Source organism: Euleptes europaea, chromosome 11 (assembly GCF_029931775.1).
Source record: "Euleptes europaea isolate rEulEur1 chromosome 11, rEulEur1.hap1, whole genome shotgun sequence".
NCBI classification, from domain to species: Eukaryota; Metazoa; Chordata; class Lepidosauria; order Squamata; family Sphaerodactylidae; genus Euleptes; species Euleptes europaea.
Genome location: NC_079322.1, coordinates 47,410,960 through 47,436,735, shown reverse-complemented (window position 1 = coordinate 47,436,735; position 25,776 = coordinate 47,410,960). Strand labels below are relative to the sequence as shown.

Genomic DNA, 25,776 nt, shown 5'->3' with positions numbered 1-25,776 from the left:
TCTTAAGTCTTTAAATGTCAGCATTTATTTATTTATATTTATATATGTTTTATTTATATCCTGCCTTTCTCCCCAATGGTGACCCAAAGCGGCTTACATGGTTCTCCTCTCCTCCCTTTTATCCTCACTGCAACCTGTGAGGTAGACTAGGCTGAGAGTGTGTGACTGGCCCGAGGTCACCTGGCGGGCTTCAGTGGCAGAGTGGGGATTTGAACCCGGTTCTCCCAGATCCTAGTCCGACACTCTAACCACTACACTGCACTGGCTGTTGTAAATTAGTAGTTTGTACATTTCCACTCCCAAATGGCTTTATGTTCCTTGTGTTTGCCCACATGGAGGCAGATACACAAGCTAAGTGGGAACAGATATAACAGGAGAGTTTACTTTCAGGTGCATTCCAGTTTATTTCCTACACCAAACTCATGCTGGAGTGTTATGATAGGAATACTAAACTGGGAATGAGCATGTTACATTTGTGGTAGCATGCCAGAGAGAGACTGAACAGCTTTCCTTTCTTTTTCTTTCTTTCTTTCTTTCTTTCTTTCTTTCTTTCTTTCTTTCTTTCTTTCTTTCTTTCATTTAACTTAAAATGGTCACATCAAAACATCATAAAATACATAGAAAAAACTAAGTGAATAATAAGAACCCCTATGAACTCCCATATAGGCTGCAAAACCAACTCTCAAAAAGGGCAAAACAGACAACAAAAGGACCAGTGTCCCCCATTAATACTATCAAAACCATCATAAAACATTGCGAGATAGTTCAGTGTCTTTGACAAAAGAAAAACCTACAAACAGAAATATAACACTTGGATACCAAGGTGATTTCAAATGGAAATGGAAATCACCTCCACCACTAAACACTCTACAGCCCCCATAATCCATAGGCAAAGGAAAGTTCCCCAATTTTGTCAATCTTTCTCATAAGCAGCCATCATAAGTTTAAAAAATCTGAGAGACCGAACAGCTTTCGAGTGTCATGATTGCACGGCCATGGCAATCACATGCCTTTAAATTGTTCAAGGCAACACGGCTGCATCCTTTTCAAGCCCTTTACAAATCATCCTTCTTCAGTTGTCACTCTCAGGCCAGGGCAGATGGGGGCCTCTCATGAGACTTACACAATTCTGCCTGGGCTGTTGTGTTTCAGCAGATCCGAGTCTCCCAAGGCAAGGAACCTTTGCACTTGCTGAGTTTATTCAAAGACAAGCCACTCATTGTTTACAAGGATGGGACATCCAAGAAAGGTGGTCAGGTGCCCGCTCCTCCAACACGCTTGTTCCAGATCCGCAGAAATCTAGCGTTCGTCACCAGGATTGCAGAGGTAACAAATTCCCATCTACTTATCCATTCTCCAAGTAACAGCAGTGATGACGAGCCAGTATTTCTTGTTTTTGTTAAATTTTATAGCCGCTTCTGTTTACAGCGGTGGATCTAGTTCTTTGCTTCTTGCTGTTGGTATATAGAATCATTTGTGTTATGTATGCCTGTTTTAAAAATGGTATTTACGAGTACAATAAACATCATTTATATTACCATATATATACAATGCCAATTTATGGACATACGATGACACTGAAAAAAATGTGCAGTTTTATGAGAACAATTCAAAATGAAGAAACAAAATAAACAAAAGCTTTGTGTGCCTAGCAGTACAATCAATTGCTGCTGGGAGACCCCTGCTCTCTTTCTTGTTAGAAGAAGAAGAAAATAGTAGTTGGTCAGGCATAAAAATCATTATACTTTTGAATATGGGTTTTATTCATGGATATTGGTTTGATGCCTGATCTCTTTGCTCCACTATTTCTTTGCTCCATTATCGCAAAGCTCACATTCCTTCTGCAATACTATTTATATCTTATATGACTAAATTGGAGGCCTTATCTAAGAAAATTTTGGAGGAAAAACAAACATTTTTTCTATGATTCATTTTTTTGTAACATTCTGATCAGTGCTCTGTATCTCTTTATGTCATGGCATCTTAGTTTAAAATTTTCAATCTCATGCAACACCAGTGAAGTTTAATCTGTGGTTTGGGGGCAACACTGACTTTTGCTACCATGTTAAAAAAAAGTGAGATGTCAAAATCAGAAGACTGAATCCTATCCCACTCTTGCCTCAGGTTGATGTCAGTGCAACTTCGTTGAATTCCAATGATGTATTTGTTTTAAAACTGCCCCAAAATTCTGGATATACCTGGGTTGGTAAAGGGGCAAGCAAAGAAGAAGAAAAAGGAGCCCAGTATGTAGCCAATGTCCTGAGATGTCGAACCTCTAGGATCGAAGAAGGCCAGGAACCAGGTTGGTGTCTTTGAAATATGAACTCTCTTTTGCAGTCAGGAAAGGAGCTCTCTCCTGCCTGGAGAGAATGGTTCAAGGATGGCACCGTCTTCAGTAGAAAGTGTGTGTGTGAGAGAATGCTGGTAGGATGGGAAATGCCAAAAAAAAGGGGGGGATGTGGATCAATGGGAGGAGAGGAAGGGTGAAAACACATGGTCACTTTAGCTTCCTTTATTCCCTGTTTCAGCCAGGATCGAACGCATGCGTTTTCGCTGAATATGAGTCCGATCTTGGCTGAATCCTGGCTGAAACGGAATAAAGGAGGCTAAAGTGACTGTGCTTTTTCGCCCGAAGTGAGGGTCTTCTCCCTCAGTACATATTTGCAGGGGTTTCATCGAGTATATGCTGTATTTTGTGTTGTATATTCCAGGGGAATTTTGGAGTGCCCTTGGTGGAAAGAAAGCATACCAGACATCTGCCCGGTTGCTGACTGAATCGGAAGACCACCCTCCTCGTCTCTACGGGTGTTCGAATAAGACTGGCAGGTTTATTGTACGTCTAAGATGGATGCTCTCTGCTGTATTTTTGCTTGATTCCGGTGATTCTGCATGTGCCGGTGCACACTGCTATGGCTTGAGTCTTGAATGAGGTTATTCAGAAAAATATCCCTTGCTGGGGAGCATAAAGTCACCAGGAAGGCGGTTTATTACAACTTGGAGTGCAGACAGATACTGCCTCATGACTAGCGATATTAAAGAGACATGCCACCGTCCACCGGCAGTCCTATTCCTCTACCCTGATCATCCCATTTGTGCAACTTTCTGTCTGGTCAGTGTTTTTTTTTCCCCCTCCATCCACTTCGCAAACTGGTAATATATTTATTGTACATTTTGAGCATACGCTTGGTCAAAGAGATGTAGGCATGGCTGCTTTGACCATTTTGATACACCAAGGTCCAAAGCAGGCCAGGATTCTGAATGCAAGCATGATGTAGGCTGCGATCTTAAGAACAGCTTCCAAGGTGTAAGCCCCATTGCATAAACTGGGACTTACTCCTGAGTAGCTTGGTTTAGAATTATTGCCCTAGTTACTTTATGTCTTGTTTATTTCTGCTCTTCTCTTGCCTTGAACTCTCCATGGATGGGGTCACCATGAGTTGGTTGTGATTGATGGTGTATTATTCATTCAGATAGCAAAGCCCTGAGTTAATTTAATAGAGTTGAAAACAGGGGAGCCCTTTAAGAATGCTGACTATAGGATATGGAAAGATATCTTTTATCTGAGCCAAATCTAGTTAACTTAAAATTTCTACAAGCTTTGAAGCCATGCAAAGGCCCTGTCTGGCCTAGATGATTGGAACAAAATTTAAAATATATCAGATTTTTTAAAATCTTAATATGTCTGGACTGACTTAGCATCTTCACACTGTGCTATGGAAACAAAGTACATTTCTGGGCAGACCATATAAATGAATCAAAGGTCATCTGGACTATGAGAATACATTGTTTGGGCACAGAATTTGGACTAATAAAAGAGGGTTTGAATTTTGTTCTGAATTATTTGGTGATGTTTAAAACAGCCTACCTATTTGTAGCATTTTGCACTAGTCCTGTTGTTGCAGAGAGCACATTATATGGGTGAGGGGAAAAGGGAGAGGGAGATAAAGCTTCCTGGCACTGCTGAGGAGCCACCATGGCATAGTGGTTAGAGCATTGAACTCTGGTCTGGAATACCCAGGCTTGAATCCCTGCTCGTCCACAAGTGACCTTGGGTCAGTCACACACTCTCAGTCTAACCTACCTCACAGGATTGTCGTGAGGAAAAAATGGAGGAGAGGAGGAGGATGTAAAAGCTGCTTTGGGTCCCCAATGAGGAGGAAGGCTGTGTAAGTGAAGTAAATGAATAGATATTAAGTGGCTGCTTCATTTTTCCAATTAAAGAGCTATCCTAAGCAGGTCTCCTCATCTGAAGAAATGAGCTGTGACTCACAAAAGCTCATGCCATGCCAGAAATTTTGTCAGTCTTGCTACTGGGCTCTTGTTCTTTTCCATTGCTACAGACAGACTAACATGGCTACCCATCGTGATCTGTCTCCAGGTCTACTCAGAATCCTGTTTAGGTCTGTCCAATAGAGTTTACTCCCAGGAAAGCGTTCTTAGGATTGCACTATTAGTAGCTTTACAGCATATCAAAAGGGTGGCGGCTTATTCATTAGTCAGCTAGCAGGTGCTAATTCATATTCCCACACACATCTGCCCTGATTTACAGAAACTCAGTGTTCTGTACTGTTTCCTATGAACAAAATCTGCTAATTGGGGCTTTTATAATATGTGACTAGATGTCTGGTTAGTTTAACAGATTTGCTTCATTTCATTCTTTGATTAAATCCTTTCTGAGCTGATTCTGCAGAGAATGTACCATTTGAACATCGCTTAAAAAAATAAGGACCAGCCTCATATTCAGGGTCTCAACAATAAGTTCCCTGACAGTGGATCAGACCAAGGCCCATCAAGTCCAGCAGTCTGTTCACACAGTGGCCAACCAGGTGCCTCTAGGACGTCACAAACAGGACGACTGCAGCAGCACCATCCTGCCTGTGTTCCACAGCACCTAAGATAATCATGGTTACATGTGATGTCTGAATGCACCCCTGGAGTATCTTGAATTCTGACTCACCAAGCAGAAAGTGCACCATATTGCCTGGCATTTGGAAATATGTAAAAATAATAGAAATTACACTATATTAGCAAGACTAGCCAGGATTCCAACTGAGAAACAAAAGAGACAAATTACATACAGAAATATGAAATATCTATCCTGTCCCATATTTTATGTATATATACTTTTTATTTATACATATATATTTAAAAATTCACATAGCTTAAATATAGACATTAAGAAAAATAAAGTAGGTAAACACACACATACATATGCGAGAAAAAAATAATGTTCTTAAATAAGTTCCTTCATAAGTCAGGGAGCATTTTGGACTGGCTTGTGGTGTTTTCCTTAGGGGAATATACAATACAGCAATGACTTTCATTGTGTATTATAGATTGAGGAGGTTCCTGGAGAATTCACTCAGGATGATTTAGCCGAAGATGATGTCATGCTGTTCGATACTTGGGATCAGGTAAGACATCTTTTATTAATGCAGTTTTGTGAGACTTGTAAGGCCTGGTTTACGCACTCAGCAGTATGAAGTATAAAGTGCTGAGGTGGAAGAATCAACTACATCACGTCAGACTGTAAGCAGTGGAGATGGGAAGAGCATTTTTCAGTGCCAATATTGGCCAGCCTCTGTAGCCAGCCAAAAAATTGTGCTTTCCTCTGAAGGCTGTCACTCCCCTGACTCAGAGAGAGTCGAGTTCTCATCACTAACTTCATGGTGACCTTTGGAGACACTCAGAAACCAGCAAGACTTTTCTCTATTTGAAGTGTACTCCAGGCACAGTACAAGATCTCTGCCCTTTTCCTGGGCATGGGGGGCACTCTCTTTGGACTCATGTGGAGCTTGTGTCACAAGATGCAGCGCATTTGGTAGACTCCTACATTTTAAACACTCTGTGAAAACAGAAAACCTGCACAGCACACAAAAGGCTAGGCTGGACACTGTCTTCCCATGTCACCCCATATGGCATCACAAGTTAGGGTGGGGGGGGAGAAGGGAGCAGAAGAAGAAGAAGAGTTGGTTTTAAAATGCTGATTTTCTCCACCACTTAAGAATCAAACCAGCTTACAATCACCTTCCCTTCCCCTCCCCACAACAGACACCCTGTGAGGTAGGTGGGGCTGAGAGAGCTCTAAGAGAGCTGTGACTAGCCCAAGGTAACCCAGCTGGCTTCATGTGGAGGAGTGGGGAAACAAATCCAGTTCACCAGATTAGCCTTTGCCACTCATGTGGAGGAATGGGGAATCAAACCTGTTCTCCAGATCAAACTCCACCACTCCAAACCACTGCTCTTAACCACTACACCACCCTGGCTCTCTTAATTTAAAAAAACAAAACTAAACCAGTTGTAAGAGATGAGCCTTTCAAATTTCTTTAGAAACCTATATGAGTCCATATCACTGTATTTGTGGCAGAGGAATCCTCCAGATGATTAGTATTCTGAGGGCCTGTTTCATTGTAACATTTTACATCCCCATTATGTAGGCTTCCCAATTCTAAGCTTGGAAATTCCTGGAAATTTGGGGATGGAGCCTGGGGGGGCGGGATTTGGAGAAGAGAGGGACCACATTGGGGTATAATGCCATAGAATATGCCCTTCAGAGCAGCCATTCTCTCCAAGGGAACTGATCTCTGTAGTCTGGAGATCTACAATTCTGGGAACTGATCTCTGATTGTGGAGATAATTTATAACTCTGGGAACTGATCTCTGTAGTCTGCAGATCAGTTATATTTCCAGGAGATCTCCAGGCACCACCTGGAGGTTGGCAGCCCTACCAGTATGGCTACTTGAGTAATATCCTAATGGTTCAGCGATGTGAGATCTTTTATTGGAACAGGAGCTTTACTTATCCTGTGAGTCTACGCTAGGGGGTGCTTGCAGGGCCATCTCCTTATAAACAACAACCAGTTTTTGGGAGGCTCAGGACAAGGACTCAGCAATCCTGCCCTACCCATTCTAGGCATACCTTTGCTCATTACAGGTTTTCCCATTTAACCCTCATCCCTGAACAGAGAAACTTCATTGCTTCTTAGCCTTTTCGCTAGGATTATGCATGTAAAAGAGAAACTTCTTTATTTTGGCAATTACAGTCCAAAATACTCCCCCTATAATTAACATGGCAGGATCCTTTGCTCTCGAGAAGCAAGGGCCTAAGAGGAACCTGTGGCTTTAAGGAAAGAAGGAAATAGTCAACAACTTGATGGCCAGTGTGAAAATGGGTCAAAAGAAGTGGAATAGGGTGAATATTAGAAGGGAAATTTAGGTGACTGTGAATCAGAGAACCCAAAGAGGAATTTTAAACAGTGGTTAGAGCTCATCAGCCAAATGTCCGACTGCAGGCCACTGGTTTTTCAGTGGGGCTGCTTCAGATTTGCACTATCACCATTGTGTATGTATCTTTTTGTCATACCCAGGTATTTGTCTGGATAGGTAAAGATGCCAATGAAACAGAGCGTACTGAGTCAATTAAATCAGGTAAGGAATCAAATAATTATCAGAATTTAACAAGCCAGGGATTCCCATCCCATTTTGACTTTAATAATTTCACAGACCCTCCCTCAAGTCCTCCCCTCTCATTGGTGCCCATCTTGCTGAACAGTTTATTCTCAAAGTGCACAGCAAGCCACACATTGTCCCCTGGAGGCCTTCATTCTGTAGTGCAGTGATACTTACTCCGTGGCTTATGGACAGTCTCATCTGCAACTGGTGATGGAGGAAAGTGCTGTCAAGTTGCGGGTGACTTATGGCGATCCGATAGGGTTTTTAAGGCAAGGGGCACTCAAAGGCGGTTTGCCATTTCCTTCCTCTTTATAGCAATCCTGGAATTCCTTGCAAGTCTATCCAAGTACTAACCAGTGTTGAGCCTGCTTAGCTTTCAAGATCTGATGAGATCAAGCTAGCCTGGGCCATCCAGGTCAGGGCCATCTGCTATTACCACCAACCCAAAGAGTCACATGATTACCGTGTGCCCTCTGTGCCTCCCCCAGCAAACACACACACAGCAGCTATTTCCAGTTTGGGATCCAACTGCCAACCACAAGCACCACCAGGCAATGGTCTTGCTCACGTTCCTGAAACATGGGGCACGTGCAACATTGGGGAATAGTGCTCAGAAGAGCCATGGGTGTCATGTCAAAGTGCCACATGTAGCTCCCAAGCCTTTGAGTGAGTAAAGTATTCAAAACAATACCATTCCATTTATTTACTAGCTCCTTTGACCAAAGGTCTTGAGCTTAACCATGACAATAATATATAATACAACAGCAAAAATCAATTTACAATACCGAACATATACTTAAGGTCAAAACACAGTAAAATATAATTACTAAGCATAGTTACTAAACATCCTTAAAACTATAACAATCAATATATTCCCCTGAACACCTCATTGAACTGAGATCATTCAAATCACAAAGTTTGATCCAACATTCAGCTTGGCCTACACATTTTATTTTGACGTTTAAGCGACATCACCTCCACTAAAAATCTTGCAACACTTCAAAACAATACATCCCCCCCATCAGCTTCACTTTGAAAAAAGGCTTAAGTAAAATGTTTGTTTTGCCTGTACATGGCCTAAAGGGCAGATCTGATAGCCATTTCTACAGGCCCACAACTCAGAAGGCCCTGACCGAGTTCTGTTCAGTCTCAGCCCTTGATTGGAAGGGTCTTCTGTGCCAAGGAGAGCAAGAAACTTGCTTACTGATCTGTAACGTCTAACCAGGGTAAATGGGAGGGAAGCGGCCTGGAAAAATGTCCAGAGCTGCTCAAAGAAACAGAAAAACACCAGTGTCACACACAACCTGAACCTCTGCTATTCAGCTGAAAGCCACGATTGGCTGTTATTGTCATGGAGTGAAAGCTTCTACATTGGAAAAACATTTCAATTTTATAACTAATGTAACTATAATGACAATATTAGGACTGTTCCACCTTGGAACTCAGCCAATTAGAGTTCCTTGGCCAGAGCTATTAGATCCCAGTGGGTGTGTTATTTGACAAAGGCTCTGAGGTGATCTAGAAACCAGGTGACAGGAGGTGATTGACACCTGTACAAGCTCCCACCCTTTGAAAAAGGGAGAAGCCGATTCCACTCCCTTCCCTCCATCCCTGCTTCCATTTCAAGAAAACATATTTATTTTCACATTAGCCTGCTGGGTGTGAAGAGGGTCTTGGCCTGTGTTTGTTACAATGAGCTCATGGAACCCTGGGGCCCTGGGACTGCAATCTGAGAAATGCTCAAATTACCCAAACTGGGTTTGTGATCGACGTGAATGAAAATGCTGCCCTAGACTAACCAACCACATTCGCAGGAGATCAAGTTGATCCTGGAGTCTATTTTTTTTACATTACCTTTGTGACATAATAGTGATTTCTCTGCCTTCATGGGGCTTCCTCATATGTATATGTCATACCACTTTTGAATCCTTCACTTTTTCTACATGGGTTATTTGCCACTGGTTATGTGCCCCAGGTTCAATTCTGTTGGGAAGTGGGTGTACCCCCCCCCCCACTTCCTTACAGCATTGTGATGCATTGTGCACCTGCTGGGGTTTCCCTAGCTTTTCTCCAATCTTTCTTAAACCTGCTTTGCTGCGAAATTTTGGGAAAGCTCACAGCAAAGCTTGGATGGTTGCCATGTGGGCAGACAAACTGTGGATTTTCCCAGTTGCATCCATATGATGGCCATTTTGTTATAACTATTTACATATCAGGTTTCAGCATTTCCCAGCTTTTATTTTTTTAAAAAGCAGGTCACTAGTCACTTTTGTTGCAGATATTCTCTGACAAAAGGAGAGATTTAAAAAAATTCAGCAAACATAATATACAGATAGTTGCAGATTTTTTTAAAACTTGAAAATGCCTCATTGGTTTGATGGGACAGGAGACTTGCTGCTACTGGGAGACTGGGGCAGGGATACCACGGGGAATCTTGCCACGTGGAAGCCCCTGTACTGTATCAGTGGCAGCAACAGGGAAACCATTACAAGCCTGTCCCCTTCTAGAAAATGTCCTAGAAAAATTATCCTTAACTGTGATCAGGTGACTATCTTTATATAATCACTGGTATGACTGTAGCTGAAATTGTACAGCTGAAAGATAACATTTTAAATCAAAAAGTTCGTCAATGCACAGTTGTTAAAATGTTAATTATCCTCTATAAAAACCAATTTCCAAAATTGACATGCTTTAATATGACCAAGAAACGTGTCACAGGATAGTGCTTTGTGGATGAAGAGATAGGGCTGTGTAAACAGGAGATGGGGTTACAAAGAAGAGAAAGAAGATGTGGGGTTAGGGATTTCTGACTGAAATGACATGAAAGTTCTTAATGCTTGTCTATGATGCAAATGAATACCTTGCATATTAATTTGTTTTAGCCAAACGTTACATTGACACCGATCCTTCTGGACGAGATAAAGGCACTCCAATTGTAATAGTGAAACAAGGATACGAACCACCAACATTCACAGGCTGGTTCTTGGCCTGGGATTCCAACAGATGGAAAAACTGAACAGCCAAAGATGGCAGCAGTCACAGAAGAGGTTATCAAAGCACAACAGTTCTCCCGCAGTTTTCAGCATGTGCTTATATATCAGTGTTGATGCCATTGTTGTGGTCCAAATTCCACTGTGTGCACGTGTAAAATCTTTCCCTCTACACAAACACACAAATATTACTAAACAGAACTTGCATTCTATAAGCATAGATACTTGTTCCTAAATTCTATTGGGAATCCCCCTTCCTCAAAGTTGTCACTTGTCAGGGATGCTCTAGGCTGATTCTGCATTAAGCAAGGGGTTGGACTAGATGGCCTGTATGGCCCCTTCCAACTCTATGATTTTTTGATTGTAAAGTTACTGATTATTCAAGTGCATGAAGGGAGAAGTCCTGTGCTTCTTACTGCTCCTGTAGATCCCACCTTCTCCAAATCCATGTTTGAGAAGAAACAATGGAATTTTCACCTGTAGCTTGTGTACTGGCCTTTACTGGGAAGAGTGATGTAAAAACACCACAGTCTATTACATGTATACCACATTTCAGCTTTCCAGCTACTGTGTACCGTGAATCATTGTTGGTTAACCTTCCGGTCCCTTCTTTTGATGGAGAGATGTAGAAATACTTCATTTTAACTTCATTGTAATCATGGTATATTGGAAATGGAGCCTTGGGCCAGCAAGAAACAAGTGAAAGATATTGAAATGCTTCTTTGTTTAGATGCAGCAAATTGTGTTAGGTGGTGTATCTTGTCTAAAATACTGGCTGCCCCCAGTGAAGAGAGAAATCAATTCCCTGGTGCCAGATCTCCAGGTAGAAACAAATATCCACAGCTCCAGCAGAATGACCAGGGGACGAAATAAGCAGAAGGCTATTTAGGCCTCTCATGTGAATCCAAGGATAACGGAAGCTGGGGAAAAATTTGAGGCAGAATTATGAGTGGTGGGTGTAGACCTGAAAGATGATGCAGTGCAGTCCCAAGGTACCTAAACAACTGAAACAGGCCTCGATAAACCATCCATTGTATGTTTCTCCATTATCTTAACCTTTTCACCACTCTTCAGAATGAAGTGCTGTGCTTCTGTTGCTGAAAACATCCCACCTCTCCTTTATGTGCCAAAATTTGTGGTCTTTGCACACATATGTATCTTTTTTTCCTGTGCCACAAATGCCATATTACTACTTTGGACTGATGTCTCATAGTTTTCATTAGGTTTGTAGGGACCCCAATATGGCATCACCTATGAGCCTCCACTCTCTGGGTGTCATTTCACTATACATGAAATGGGAGTTGAGGCCTTCCCAAAGCCGCCTCATTACGTCTGACCTGGACTCACCTTCAAAATCGTGTATGTGGGGGGCAAAATCGGCTATGGAGCACGGTGTGGTGGCAGAAAGGTCTTTAGCCTTCCTCCTTTCTGTTCCGTGCTGCTTTTGACGGAAAAAAAGTGGCGGCGGAGGGACACTTTGGGTAGACATAGGAACCAGCAGCAGGGCAAACAGCTGGCCCCTGCCATGCTGTGCTGCACAGCCGATCCCCCTCCAGCTATTTTGAAGGTGGGTCTAGATCAGATGTGAGATGTGAGTTGAATTGGGGAAACCCCCAACCCAGCTCACATTTTGTGTCAGACTGCATCAGTGGCCAGTCACTCTGATTGAAAGTAAGGGAGGAAGAGACAGTAAGGCCCCTTCCATTGGCCTGCTTTCACCAGTTTGTATTTGTTGCCTGCTCTTTTTCTTCAGAAGAGAAAGGTGAGATGGAAATATCACAATAGATCAGCTGCTCTACTCTTTACCACCTCAGTATGCAAAATCTAGATCAAAACATGGTATAAATGTGGTCATGTCACCAAAGTTCATAATTAACCTGGTAGACAAAGCAGAGGGGAGAAATAAAAGATACCTGCTGAACTGGTATCTGAAGATGAGTCAAGCAAATTCTCCTAGAGCTATGACACAGGACAGATCTGAATACTCAAACAGAATTTTAAAAAAATTGCTCCAGGGCAGCAGCCAGTCTTGTTTAGCAGCAGTAGATAGCCAGGGATGACTCATTGTTCAAACAAGTACTGTAGTGCTTTGCTCATTTTCTCTGCCCTAGAGATTTAAAAATTTCAGATGGTTCGAAGCAATGTGAAAAAATAGTCTGTTTCTCTCCCCCCAAATGTAAATGTGGAGAAAAATAAATATACACTTAACACTTACTTTAACTATCAAACCTAAACATAATATTGTCGAAGGCTTTCACGGTCAGAGTTCATCGGTTCTTGTAGGCTATCCGGGCTGTGTGACCGTGGTCACACAGCCCGGATAGCCTACAAGAACCGATGAAACCTAAACATATTTCATTGTTTTAACGAAATACAATGCATCATATATAACTTAGCGTATAAAATTGTACTAATTGGCATGTGTATGTAATTTTAAAGTAATGATGCCTTGCAGTGCAATCCTACAGAGTTAAACTCTTCTGGGTAAGTCTGCTTAGGATTGCGCTGTTTGTTCTTATAAACAAAACTGCAAATATATTCAGCACCTGAAAGAGAAAACTGCAAACTGCTACACTCTATGTTGTCAAAGCACACGTATCTTAATTTTTTCCAATCTGAGAGGCAGAAAAACCCTGAAGTTAGAGAACAAACTTTATAGTAAACAAAAAAGTGTGTTATTCGAACTGAAACACTCTCATACAGCCACAATAGGCTGTATGAGTGTTTCAATTCGAATAACACACTTTTTTTGAATATCAAGTTAATCTTTATAACACTAGACTCTTTAACAATGTAATACCAAGCACATTATAGCATTTAATTGTTACCAAACTTATCAATTTTAAATAATAAATCTATCCTTGAAAACATGGCAGATGGGTCTACAGCATACACAGGAATTATCGTTAAAAACAAGCTATAGCTAAAAACAAGCTTGTTTTACAGATTTTTTTTCATGCTATACATTTTGAGTGAGTAAACCCTAGTCTCAAAACATTCCACTCATTACAAATTTTTAAAAGGAATTTTTTCAGTGTTCCCCTAAATTTCCCACTGGATTTTTTTTTAAAAAATATAGAATTTTCTGGAGTTTTCTTTGGGCCCTCACAACTCTGCTCTGCTTTCTCCACTCTTTCCTGAGCATGTAACAACAAAAAGTTGTTCAGTTTTTCTGGAAAATTGCTAAATTAGCTTGCCATTTCTGTCAAAAGTCCCCCATTAAGTGGCTTGTGAAAATGGATGGCGATGTGCATTCCATATCCTACAGGGCAAATGAGGTGCAAAATGGACATTCATTGTTATTTTGATACCTGGATATGTATCCAAATGCATTCAGACTTGATCTACACGCATTGTTCATGATCCAGCAAGGAAACCACATGTGGAAGCTTGCTTCCATCTTGTTGGATCCATGTGCCTTTGTGCTACGTAGGGCTTTTATATACACGTTGTATTGGTTTTGGTGGTTTAAAAAAATCAAAGAAATATGTTTCACTAAAGTGACAATAAATGATCATGACTGTAAAGGTTTCACAGTGATCTAATAGTTTTTTAAACAATGAATTTGCTGGACACGTGTAGATATATGCCTTATTCTGCCAATAATTAATAAATACCAATTCTGAACAGATTTTTCAATTGTTACTGTTTTCCTTTTGTCCCATGTATTCAGTTGAGTTTGGAAGAAGTAATCATGAATAAAATTAACATAATAATCGATAGATGTATTATTAGAGCTAGTGAAAGCCCTAGCTAAAGTACTGTTCCAGTTATCTTTTCATCTTTATATTATAACTGTGTTGCTACCCGACTGGTCTACCAAATATGGCACTTCCATCACAATGGTGTACCTTTTGTTCACATAACATGTTTGGTGTAGTATACCATTCTGGCATCTACTTGAAACAATTTCTCCTATGTTAGAATACAGAGAAAAAGACCACATGTAATGTATGGGAATTCCAACATCCTGCCCTCCAACTACTCTTTATTTGTTCAGATTTACAATAGAAATCCAGCAAGATTTTGTGTGTTCTAGAAACAGGAGGTTTCTTATTTTTTACTAATTGCTTTATAATGCCAATATAGTTAACAGTATGCAATAGGCTTAGAAGGATGTAACTCTGTTTAGGATCGAACTGTAAGTCTCTTGCCCAAAAACTTCAGTCATTTAATTTTCCAACAAGTTGCTATTTGTAAGAATTGGATTGTCCATTAAACATCTCTATAAAGGTAGATTTTATTTTATTTAAACAGATTTTCATATGTATACACATTATGTTTCCTCCAAACACTAAAGTTGCCCAACAGTACAATCCTAAACAGTTAATACTCTTCTAAGCCCACTGGCATGAATGGATTTACACGAGTGCAACTTGGAAAACAAAACAATGGCCCAGACTTTGGAAAACGCTGAATCTATATTCCAAAAAAAGGAGACGTCAAAGACTGCAGCAGTATCAGACCATTGCATTATTTTCTCATGTGAGCACAGTGCAGTCAAAATCTTACAACAAAGACCTGTACCATATATGGAAAGAGAGAGGCCAGATGTTCAGGCTTGATTCAGAAAAGGAAGAGGCAGTATGTTGGTTACTGGAGCATAAGTGAGAAAGTCAGTAGAAAATCAGCTTGTTTCATAGATTGTGGGCCCAGGGGCAGTGTGGACAGTGAGTCTATGGGGAAGGACCACACATACACCAGATTGGGGGGAAATAGGCCACAACTTTATTGAATACAGTTGCAGGAACATTGGAGCAGCATGTGGATGGATCCAACATTGGGCGACCCATCTACAACCCAATATAGTCCCATCCCCCCACCAGCCTACCTGCTGGGGGGGAACCTTGACAGTTCCATTCCCCCCAGCGCACTGGCTGCGGGGAGAAGGAAACCATGGAGCATACGCTGGCAGCCCCCAAGCTGGGCATGCCCTGAATGGCTCCACCCCAAGACCCCTTAAGGGAGTACCCAAAATGAAGGAGGCGGGCTTGCAGGCACTGCCTCCCTCCCCTCCCCAAATATATATATGAATGAAAAAAATGGAGTTTGGTATGATAAATCATTTGTGGGCTAGCCAGTCAACAGTTTCAGTCTGGCCTCTGAAGCCATTTGGAATTTTTCCATAAACTACAAAGAGACAAGTGCAGTATCTAGTCTTCCAGTGTCTGGAAAATACTGGTACAATATTTAGGCAGGTGGCAGGAAAAGACGACAGCTCATAATGTTTTTGTTACTCTAATCAGCCTTTTCCGTCCTTCACTTCCTTTTTGTGTGCACTTCACTCTTTTCTTGCTACATTCTTACAGACTACAGACATGGTCCTGGGGAGAAGGGATTGCATTTATAATAACTGGACAATCCTGGAATAAGCTATTAATAATCTCCAAAGTAATAGTGGCCACAACTCTACAAGTAGCCTGTAATCAGCCACAATAATAAGCTTTAATACCACCTTTCCAAAAGTCTGATCATTACACTTTACACAACCCTCCTGTCCTCTTTATCCTTTGTAACTGTGTGTCTGCTGCTCAGCCTTCATCTGGCTTCCTGCTTTTAAGAACTGAATAATGAGTGATCAATTGGTGTTTGTCTGCAACCAAAAAGAAAAGTCCACTGGCACCTTAAAGTCTACTGTTGAAATAAATGTTGTCTTGGACTTCTGTTTTATTTGACTGAATTTTAGCCAGTTGATGGTGTGATTATTTCAACTACCCCCTAATTACCAGTGGTTTGTATAGTAATTAGAGACATTGAAGAGACTTGTTGCTATGGAGTTTAATTGCCCTGAACCCTGTTTGCCTGCCAGAGGTTACTTTTGGGACTCAAAACATCATCATCCATAAACAGAACAGTATTTTTAAAAATTTAAATATGTATAAGTCATCTCTATATATCACTATGTCCCTCTACATTTGATGTGAAAAATATAACACAAAAGTATTGTTCTTTTGGCTATAGTTTAGCAATTTCCTTATCAATTAGCAGAAACAATAGGAAGAATAGGCTCCCTGCTCCTCAGCCTCTTTATGTGAGAATGCAAGGATGGTGTGATCCCTCTGTTCTCTACAGCTGTCTTGGTAGTGGAAAGTGTCACCAAATTACAGCTGACTTATGGCAACTGTAGGGTTTTGAAGGCAATCAAACAGAGGCTTCCTTCCCCTGGAGGAAGGCAATCAAACAGTGGCTTGACATTGCCTAGCTCTGCGTAGCAGCCCTCAACTTCCCAACATCCTATCCAAGTACTAACCAGGGCTGACTCTGCTTAGCTTCTGATGAGATCAGGCTATCCTGGGCCACAGAGGTCAGGACCTAGCTATTTTACAGGACCATAAAGCAGACACAAGTTGACAGAAAGCATGTGGATTGTGTAATATATAGGGCTGCCAACCTCCAGTTGGCAGCTGGAGATCTCCCAGGATTACAACTGCTCTTCAGATGACAGAGATCAGTTCCCCTGGAGGAAAAGGGCTGCTTTGGAGGGTTGACTCTGTGGCATTATACCCTACAGAAGTCTCTTCTTTCCAAACCCCACCCTCTTCAGAGCCCACGCCCAAATCTCCAGGCATTTCCCAAGCAGGAGTTGGCAACCTCAAATTATGTGTAACATATACTGAATTTAGGGATTAACCAAAATCTTACATCTTTACAGGCTAGATAAAATATCGCATTAAGACATCTGCAGTGCAATCTTCAGGAGAGGTTATATCCTTCTAAGTACATTGAAGTTGATGGGCTTAGAAAAGTCTGTTTAGGACTGCATTGTTAGCTTGGCTGATGAATGTGAAATGACAGCACACATATAAACTTTCTAGGTGACAGGAACTAGACAGAAAGCTAAATTTATTGTTAAACCAGAAGGTATGGGCCTGAATATTGGGAAGGTTACTGTTGTCCACAGTAACCAAGAACAGAAGTGCCATAAGAAAGATCTCTCGATGCGATGCTCAAAGCAGTTTAAATAAGGAATACATTCCTATTGCCCAGGAAAGCCAATGAATAATCACAGATGGTAGATCAGAATAATCCTTGGGGTTGCAGGCATGTTTGATAGACAGCATATCAACTGCTCTCAAGACACCGTCCGCAGAAGCAACTACATGCTGTTGCTGAGGCCTTCTTACTAACTCAGAAGGAATGTATCCCTTGCTTATCATTGAAGCAAATACAATCCATATAATTTACTCTGCTGGCTTTCGTATGGCCTTTGAACACATGAAGTTGCCTTATACTGCGTCACCACACACACACAAAAGAAAGGACTAAAGGCACATGATAAAACAGCATACAGACAGCTTAACAAAACTCTGGATTTCTATATTCATTTTGGGCATTCCTATCCAGGGTCCCTGGTAGAGGTCTTTCACATGACCTACCACCTGATTCTTTGAATGCCTGTTAGTGCGGTGAGCAAAAGTATTCTGAACATGAGGCAGTATGCCACTATAGATTCATTACACTGGAAGACCGACCTCTAGGCCCTGCCATTCAGAGAGATTTGGGAGCAATCCTATCAGCAGCTAGTTGGTTTAAACTGTGGATTGGATTGCAATGTTAAATAGTTAATCCCATCAAGAGAAAATCCTTTTAACCATAATATTAAGCTCTTCCATCTTCTTGCACTCATACGTTTTGTTCTTTCTGAAGAATATATTAGATTTCTACCAGCAATACTTCCAAAATCAAAACAAAACAATTTAGGAAATATGGGAAGGATCACAGGATTCAACAGACCTTGTGCAGATGATGAAAATCTGCTTTGTTCATATTATATCAAATGTAGTTTTTGTAATCCTCTGTAAAACCTTGCAGACCAGGCATAAAATACTTTTAAAAAGCCTAAAATCCAAATAAATTAATTCTAAGAAATATTTTACTTTAAATTGATTAAATCACAAATTAAACATTTATATTCATAGTGTTCTTTTATGACAGTCTGAAAGTCATTTCACACTTTTAAAGAACTTTGCATTCTGAAGAACATCAACTGATTATTTCTGGTAACAAGCCAACTTCTGCTCCTATTATTGTTATTTTAAATGTTATCGATAAGAGGCATGGCTCTACATGAAGTTGTGAGGTACATCCAAACATGCATAAACCAAGTAGTAGAGCTACTGTGGAAGCCCAGTTACCATGTTTTGATCCCACAAGTAATCTCTTCTCGAGGACTGGGATTAGGAAAATCAGTTCTACCACTTTGCAGCAGAAACCGGCTGGAGGCTGTACTGACTGGCTGATACCTCTAGTGTTATCGGGGTATAGTGGCTAAGAGTGTCAGACTAGTGTCTGCAAGACTCTGGTTCGAATCCCTACTCGTGCCATGGAAGCCTGCTGGGTGACCTTGGGCCAGTCACACTCTCTCGGCCTACCCTACCTCACAGGGTTGTTGGGTCAGACTAGTGTCTGCCAGACCACGGTTCGAATCCCTGTTTGTGCCGTGGAAACTTGCTGGGTGAACTTGGGCCAATCACATGCTCTCAGCCTAACCTATCTCACAGAGTTGTTGTGCGGATGAAAAGGTCCACATTGAGGAGAAAGACAGGGCACAAATAAATAGAATTAAAAACTCCCCTTGACCACTCACTCAACTTTTAGTTTTGTTCAATTTAAAATATATATATATTTTGTTAATTCAGTTGAGTGAAAGGAGTTGCGTAACCTCATATAGTGTCCTCTCCCTCCAGCAGCCTGAGAATGCTCATCCCAAGTCTTTGGCATGTAACCGGCTGCTGCTGGGCACTCAAGAATCCCCTTTGGGGTCAGGGAGCTGACCTCCTCACAGTCCCAAGACTTGTGTCCTTATATCCACAGGACTGACATTAGCTCCCTAAGGAGTCCTCAGTTTTGTATTTCTCCATGTTACCTCCCACCAGGCCCTCCTTTCTGCTCTTGAAAACTGCTCCATGGGTCCCCGTAACCCTTTCCTGGTCATCTGCTGCTACTCTTAGTGGCAAGCACCCTTTCAAGGAGCAGGCTTGGACTCTTCCCACCACAGCTCTGGTACCCTTGTCAGTTAAATAGCTGAGACTGGCCCCATCCCTAGAGTTGCCAACCTCCAGGTGGTGAAGGAGAAAAAAGACACCTCTGTACTATTATCAGGAGGAGGAGAAAACCAGTACAGGAGCAATGCTGCTGACAATGCCAATATATTATAGCTACATGTACACTTTACAGTATGTGGTAATGAAACCACCACCAACACATACATTCAGTACAACAGTGGATGTACAAAATTTCCACAGCTCATTTGAATTCCATCTGGTAAGTCCTTTGAAGTAATTATCTTAGTCTTTTCTCAAAACAGATGCTGCAAGATGAACAGTCAAGTAAATACACTTGTTATTTACTACCTGTTTATGTGCATTTATGTACTATAATCCTGTGCTAACTACCTGGAGGTTGGCATCCATAGCTGGCTGCTGTTTCCCATCTTCTCCCCCCCTTTTTTTTCTTTTTTTGCTAGTTTTAAATATCTTGCTTCTTTTTGTCTTATTCTTGAAATAAGCCACCTGGGGTATCATTTATAACCGAAACACAGGAAAAAATTGACTAAATTAAAAAAAAAATAATTTTAATGTATATTTTTTATTTTATAATAAAAACAGAACATATACAAAAGATGCACGGATTGTATAAATGAAATAGATCCACAGGAGGAAACTCAACAGGGGGAGCGTTGCCAAGGATGGGGAACATTCCCTTATTGAATATTGCCTCTTTGGATTGACCATCTCATGATTTCCCATCATGCTCTCTCAGTTTTCCCGCCCACAGAAGCAGAAGGGCAAAGGGAAGCAGCCGTTGCTCCAAAGGAGGCGTGGTCAAACCAAAGGTTTCAGCCTCACTGAATGACCGACAGCCTGGCAAACTGCCAACCACGTGACGGCCTGGCGAGAGCGCGCCCAGGAGGAGCCGGCGCTGCGGAGCGGCCGGGTAGGCGTGGCTACTGAGCCACGTGGCGGCCTCGTGAGGGAGGAGCGGGGCGGTTGCTCAACGGCGGCCTCGGAGCCCCAGGGCCCGTGAGGGGCGACATTTGAATTGGGTTGCTAGGAAACGAGTGCGCCAATAGGAAGGCTTTCCTGTTATCGCGACGTCCCGCCCTCACGTGAAGGCGTCACGAGCGTTATACCCGTCGAAACGTTATAACTCAGATCGGTTCTTTTTTCCTTCAGTGGAGTCGTTTGGTAGCTGCTGCGAGTTTCCTCTCTTCCCTAGTGGAAAGGACTTTTGGGGAGGAAACGAGGGTTAAAAAGGGGACTGTTCCCACGGCTACAGGTGGGTGGAGTGGCAGGGAGCCGTGGAAGAGGGGTACAGAAACCGCCAATGGGCTACGTGTTGCCTTGAAATTAGGCACTAGGGGGCGCTGGACGGAGACCGCCAGCCTTCTGGTTGTGTCCTGACAGAAACGGGGCTGGATCCGTGGGGGGAGGGCGAGATCTCGCCGAATGGGAAGAACCGACATCCTTTGCGGCTTAAAAGGAACAGGTTCTGCATGGGGGGGGGAGAGAGAGAGAGGGGGTCAGACTAGAGCAGGTTTCCCCTTCCTCCTGCTTTCCCGCCCCTCCGCGGTGACCCACGGCGAAGGGGCCTACGCAGCCGGCTGGCCGTCGAGCGGCGGTTTTCAGGGCCAATGAGGGAAGGGGACGGCTCCGCTTGGGCCCGCCCTCCCCTCGCTGTGTTTCCCCTTGGCCCGCCGGCGCCCCGCCCACCGCAGCTCCGGCCGCCCAATGAGAGGCGCCGCGGCGTGAAAGGGGCGGGAGGAGCGCGGGGTTAGGTGGAGAGGAAGGAGGCGCGGCCGGGCCAGAGGCTGTGGCGCTTCGGGCTGCGGCGTTTTCCGGGGGTTGGGGAGCGGTGAAGGAAGGGCGGCAGCGGCGGCGCTTTTTCGGCGAGGCTCTCCCTCTCCCCCGCCCGCCGGCCACGTCCCCTGCCCCCCGCGCTTGTCTCGTCGCCAGGAAGGGAGCGTGACTCGTGGCGTGAGGCCAGCTGCCGCAGCGAGCGGGCGGGCGTCTGGGGCCCCCTGCTCGCCGCTGGCCCCCTCCCCTGCGATGGGGAATGGGCTGTCGGAGCAGACGCCGATCCTGTCGAGCCTGCCCGCCTTCCAGTGCTTCCACATCGTGATCCTGGGGCTGGACTGCGCCGGCAAGACCACGGTCCTCTACCGGCTGCAGTTCAACGAGTTCGTCAACACCGTCCCCACCAAGGGCTTCAACACGGAGAAGATCAAGGTGGCGCTGGGCAGCGGCAAGACGGTCACTTTCCACTTCTGGGACGTCGGGGGCCAGGAGAAGCTGCGGCCGCTCTGGAAGTCCTACACGCGCTGCACGGACGGCATCGTCTTCGTGGTGGACTCGGTGGACGTGGAGCGGATGGAGGAGGCCAAGACGGAGCTGCACAAAATCACGCGGATCTCGGAGAACCAAGGGGTGCCCGTGCTCATCGTGGCCAACAAGCAGGACTTGCGGCACTCGCTGTCGCTGCCGGAGGTGGAGAAGATGCTGGCCACCGGCGAGCTGAGCGCTTCCACGCCCTGGCACCTGCAGCCCACCTGTGCCATCATCGGGGACGGGCTCAAAGAAGGACTGGAGAAACTGCATGACATGATAATTAAGCGGAGGAAGATGCTGAGGCAGCAGAAGAGGAAGAGATGAGCCGCTGGGGCGGCCAGGGTAGCTCCTTGTCAGCATTTCACTGAAACAGTTTCCAGCGCCTGGCCTGCTTGTCTGGATCCTGGACAGCCTCACTGATGAACAGTCAGCCTGGCGGGAAGCTTTGCAGGCACAGGCCGCTGGTTCCCCCACGAGTTCTTCAGCACTACTGCTTTTTTTTTTTTTTTTTAAGAAATGAAAACAAAAACTCCCTTGTTACATAGTACAAAACGATCAGGAAACCGGATGGGTTGGGTAAATGTGACCTGGATATCTTAATAGCCAAATAAAACGATGAAGAGTGTTCTGCTTGGTGGTGTAGTCATATGTTTGAGAGTGCCTTTGCAAGGAAATTGCATTTAAGGCATATAGGTGTTTTCAAACTACTGCTTGTATAAATGGAGTGTAATAGATGAGGATATGCAGCTTTAAAATAGTACCCCTTAACATAACACGGAGCTAGGAAACCATTATTTACAGAGGCTGTGGATGTGGAGGATTCTTTAATGAAAGGATGGCTGTATGGTATGCGTTTAAACTGGTCCTCTTAAAATATCACTTTGCACTCTGATGATTTGAACTATCGATATTGTGGTTGGTCATGTTATCAGAGGCTTAATAGGTGGAAAAGTTTGGAATATGTAAGAGCATGGCTGAGTTTCCTGATAATATAGCATGTCTTGGTGTGTAGGGTTTTTTTTGTTTTTCTTAAAAAAAAAAAAGAAATAGCCGTGCATTTCGTTATGCAGTGCTAGTTTGGGTTTGAACCATACTTGATTGTTCTAGGAGGCAAAGTTTGCTGTCCAAGAAGACCTTGAACAATGAAAGACAAAACTAAATTATTACCGTTAAGGGACTTGGGTTTCAGAATTCTTACAGTGCAATATTACCTTTAAATGAAATTGATGGCAATAAAATTTGATCATCATTAATTGAAAACAAAGCTAAATTCAGTAGAACACACACAATTTCCATGTGCCCAGTACTGCCAGATTTCTTTTTAATATTCTTGCAGTACTTTTAGGAATGTATTGAAGCTTTGTACACTTGAAATATTTTGACACTGTGGAAAAAATCACCAAGTTTAAAGACGGCCTGTGTCTGCTCTAATTACGCTTTAAGCTTGTTTACAGTCATGCAAACAGTGTTAACTGAGTGGGAAAGTATATGATAGAAAGAGGCTCTTTCTTACTGGTACAGGTTTTTTTTTTAAAGAAACTGTTCTTTAGGCAATTTGGGTAGCAGGTTAAAGGGCTAAAGCAAAGCCTCTCTCTACTGGTGCTGTGAAATGTTATTAGAATAATTCCACTGTAAAATGAGAGATCTCTGTGACATAGGAACGAGACTTCCTCCTCTTGGCACAACCAATAAAGTGTCTGTGTTCTCAGTTACAGAGAAGATAACTACAGCTCTGAATGTCAGTAAATAAGTTATTGATACTTGTATAAAATCAAATTTTATAGCCAGAAACTGCTTGGAAGGTAACCAAAAATGCACTTTAGTGTTTTCAAATACTGAAAGTGACAGCTTTTTTAAAAAAAAGATGAAATCCTGGTCCTTTTTGAAATAATCAAAGTAGCTTCCAATGGAGCTTTTGTATGTTGGTTATATGTACCTGCACTAGTGACATTGAAAGTCACTTAATGTCTATATTTATAGAAACGTGGATGACTTCTTTAAACCTCAAACCCAATTCCAAATGTGTCATCAGACCAACGTGGATAGAACATTTTACTATGTGCACATCCTGCTTTTTATCAGAATTGTCTGCATGAAACCGAACCCTTTTTCATGTGAGATTTGTAAATGTGACAATGTTATAAATCACAGGTATCTCATTAAAGACTTAATGGCAACTTGCATTATGTTCTGTATGTTTGACAGAAATCTGCTTATGGTTCAAGTCACTTATGTTTACCTTCTGTTGATGGTGGCTGTGAATATTTAGTTTAAATGCCTCTCATGTATGAATGTTTAATCTAGTGTTGTACAGGCATGACAACAGTTCAGTGTATCTTGGTTGTCCCAGTTAAGTGACATTCTTTATAACCACTTTTGTGTTTGAAACCTGAAACACACAATCAAATACAAACTTATGTGTGTGTGTAAAGTGCCTTCAAGTCGCAGCCGACTTATGGTGACCCCTTTTGGGGTTTTCTTGGCAAGAGTCTAACAGAGGTGGTTTACCAGTGCCTTCCTCTGCACAGCAACCCTGGTATTCCTTGGTGGTCTCCCATCCAAATACTAACCAGGGCTGACCCTGCTTAGCTTCTGAGATCTGACGAGATCAGGCTAACCTGGGCCATCCAGGTCAGGGCAAACTATAGGTGGTCACTAATGGTATTTCCTTTCGTTTGCAGAATATATTGTTCCAGAACAGCAGCTCCATTGTACACTCCATTGCATGCTGTGCCGTTGATAATAGATGGCATTAATTGTGTACTCTTGACTTACAAGAGTTAAATGTAAGATAAGAAAAAGTGATATTTAGTTGAGACTGTGATGCTAGCATAGATGGCATAACTTTCTTCTCCCCCATGAGTCATTTGTGCTGGGCATTTAAAACATTTTCTTGTTAGTAAATGGGGGGGGTACTTACATTTGCACTGGATAGCTCTGCAGTTGTCCTGTGCACAGTGGTTTTAATTTTGACTGTTGGGTTTCTGCTGCTTTTGTTTGAAACATGCTTGAGACCATGGAAGTATTTCAAGGGGTGTTTTTGCTTTCTATAGCAAAGGCTCTTCAAATGCAATCCATGCCATAAAAATTAATTTTCAAACACTTAGGTCAGGGGTTCCCAGCCTTTTTGAGCCTATGGCACATTTGGAATTCTGACATGGCATGGTGGGCACAACAACAAAATGGTTGCTGCAGAATGCAGAGCCAGCCACAAAATGATTGCCACATCTTAACTTCAGTATCACAGTGCAGATCCTTGTGCTGTGATGGCGGCTGCTGCTACCCAAGCAACATTAAAAAAACAAACAAACTGCCTAGCCAAATCTCCAAAAGTCTTTTAGGAGCCTTTCTGGGCAAAAGCTCTATCTGGCCCTGCCCACCTCCTAAAAACACTTGGTGGGTACCAGAAAAGGTGTTGGCGGGCTCCATGGCGTCCATGGGCACTTGGGGACCTCCCGACCTATGTAGTTTCTTGATTAAAGCGGTGGAATTCTGCTGTGTAGCTGATCTAGAGAGAGCCAGCAGCCTGCTGAGTGCTGACTTTCCATTCTTAATACTCCATTTCAGTATTTTAGAAAAGGTGAGTCTTAACGTAAGCAGTAAGATGTTTTAGGGAAGGTGTTCGGTAGTCCACGTTCCTTGTCTGTCTAATCTTCCCTCCCCCCCAAAAAAAATTGGGCCTTGGGGCTATGGAAAATAATTTTGCTTTCCATTGCTATTGAGAGAAGTAAGCAGCAGAAGGGAGTTGATTGCTTGCCTGAAAATCAGGGGGTTCTTGGAGCTGGTAGAAACCTTCCAGTAAAATTGCTATGAAAAGGAAGAAAAGCCAGCTGAGAAATAATTAATGGGTGGGGGAAACCCTGCTTTTGTTCAGCCATGCTATCTGAGTTGTAGTCCTGAGTGAAGTGAAAGTGGTGAATTTTCTGTCTGCTTTTTGAAAGCAGTATATTATCCACTGCACTTGGCTTACCCACCTTTGCAAGAGCTCAGTACAATTTAATGTACTT

General features: G+C 42.8%; 2 protein-coding genes across 3 annotated transcripts in view; both read left to right on the top strand.

The window, feature by feature from the left end:
* SCIN (scinderin) overlaps positions 1-10,566 on the top strand; it is a 57,112-nt gene extending 46,546 nt beyond the window's left edge. Inside the window, exons 11-16 of one of the 2 annotated variants that reach the window (XM_056856999.1) lie at positions 1,156-1,326; positions 2,125-2,302; positions 2,712-2,833; positions 5,337-5,414; positions 7,368-7,428; positions 10,335-10,566. In XM_056856999.1, the coding sequence (XP_056712977.1) occupies positions 1,156-1,326; positions 2,125-2,302; positions 2,712-2,833; positions 5,337-5,414; positions 7,368-7,428; positions 10,335-10,468 (744 nt within the window). In that variant the 3' untranslated portion in view covers positions 10,469-10,566. Of the gene's footprint in view, positions 1-1,152; positions 1,327-2,124; positions 2,303-2,711; positions 2,834-5,336; positions 5,415-7,367; positions 7,429-10,334 lie in introns of both variants that reach the window. The other variant, XM_056856998.1, reaches the window with a different exon arrangement.
* Positions 10,567-21,463: 10,897 nt separating this feature from the next.
* ARL4A (ADP ribosylation factor like GTPase 4A) lies at positions 21,464-22,261 on the top strand. The gene has a single exon (XM_056857505.1). The coding sequence runs from the start codon at positions 21,491-21,493 to the stop codon at positions 22,091-22,093; it is 603 nt and encodes a 200-aa protein (XP_056713483.1). The 5' UTR covers positions 21,464-21,490; the 3' UTR covers positions 22,094-22,261.
* Positions 22,262-25,776: the final 3,515 nt, after the last annotated feature.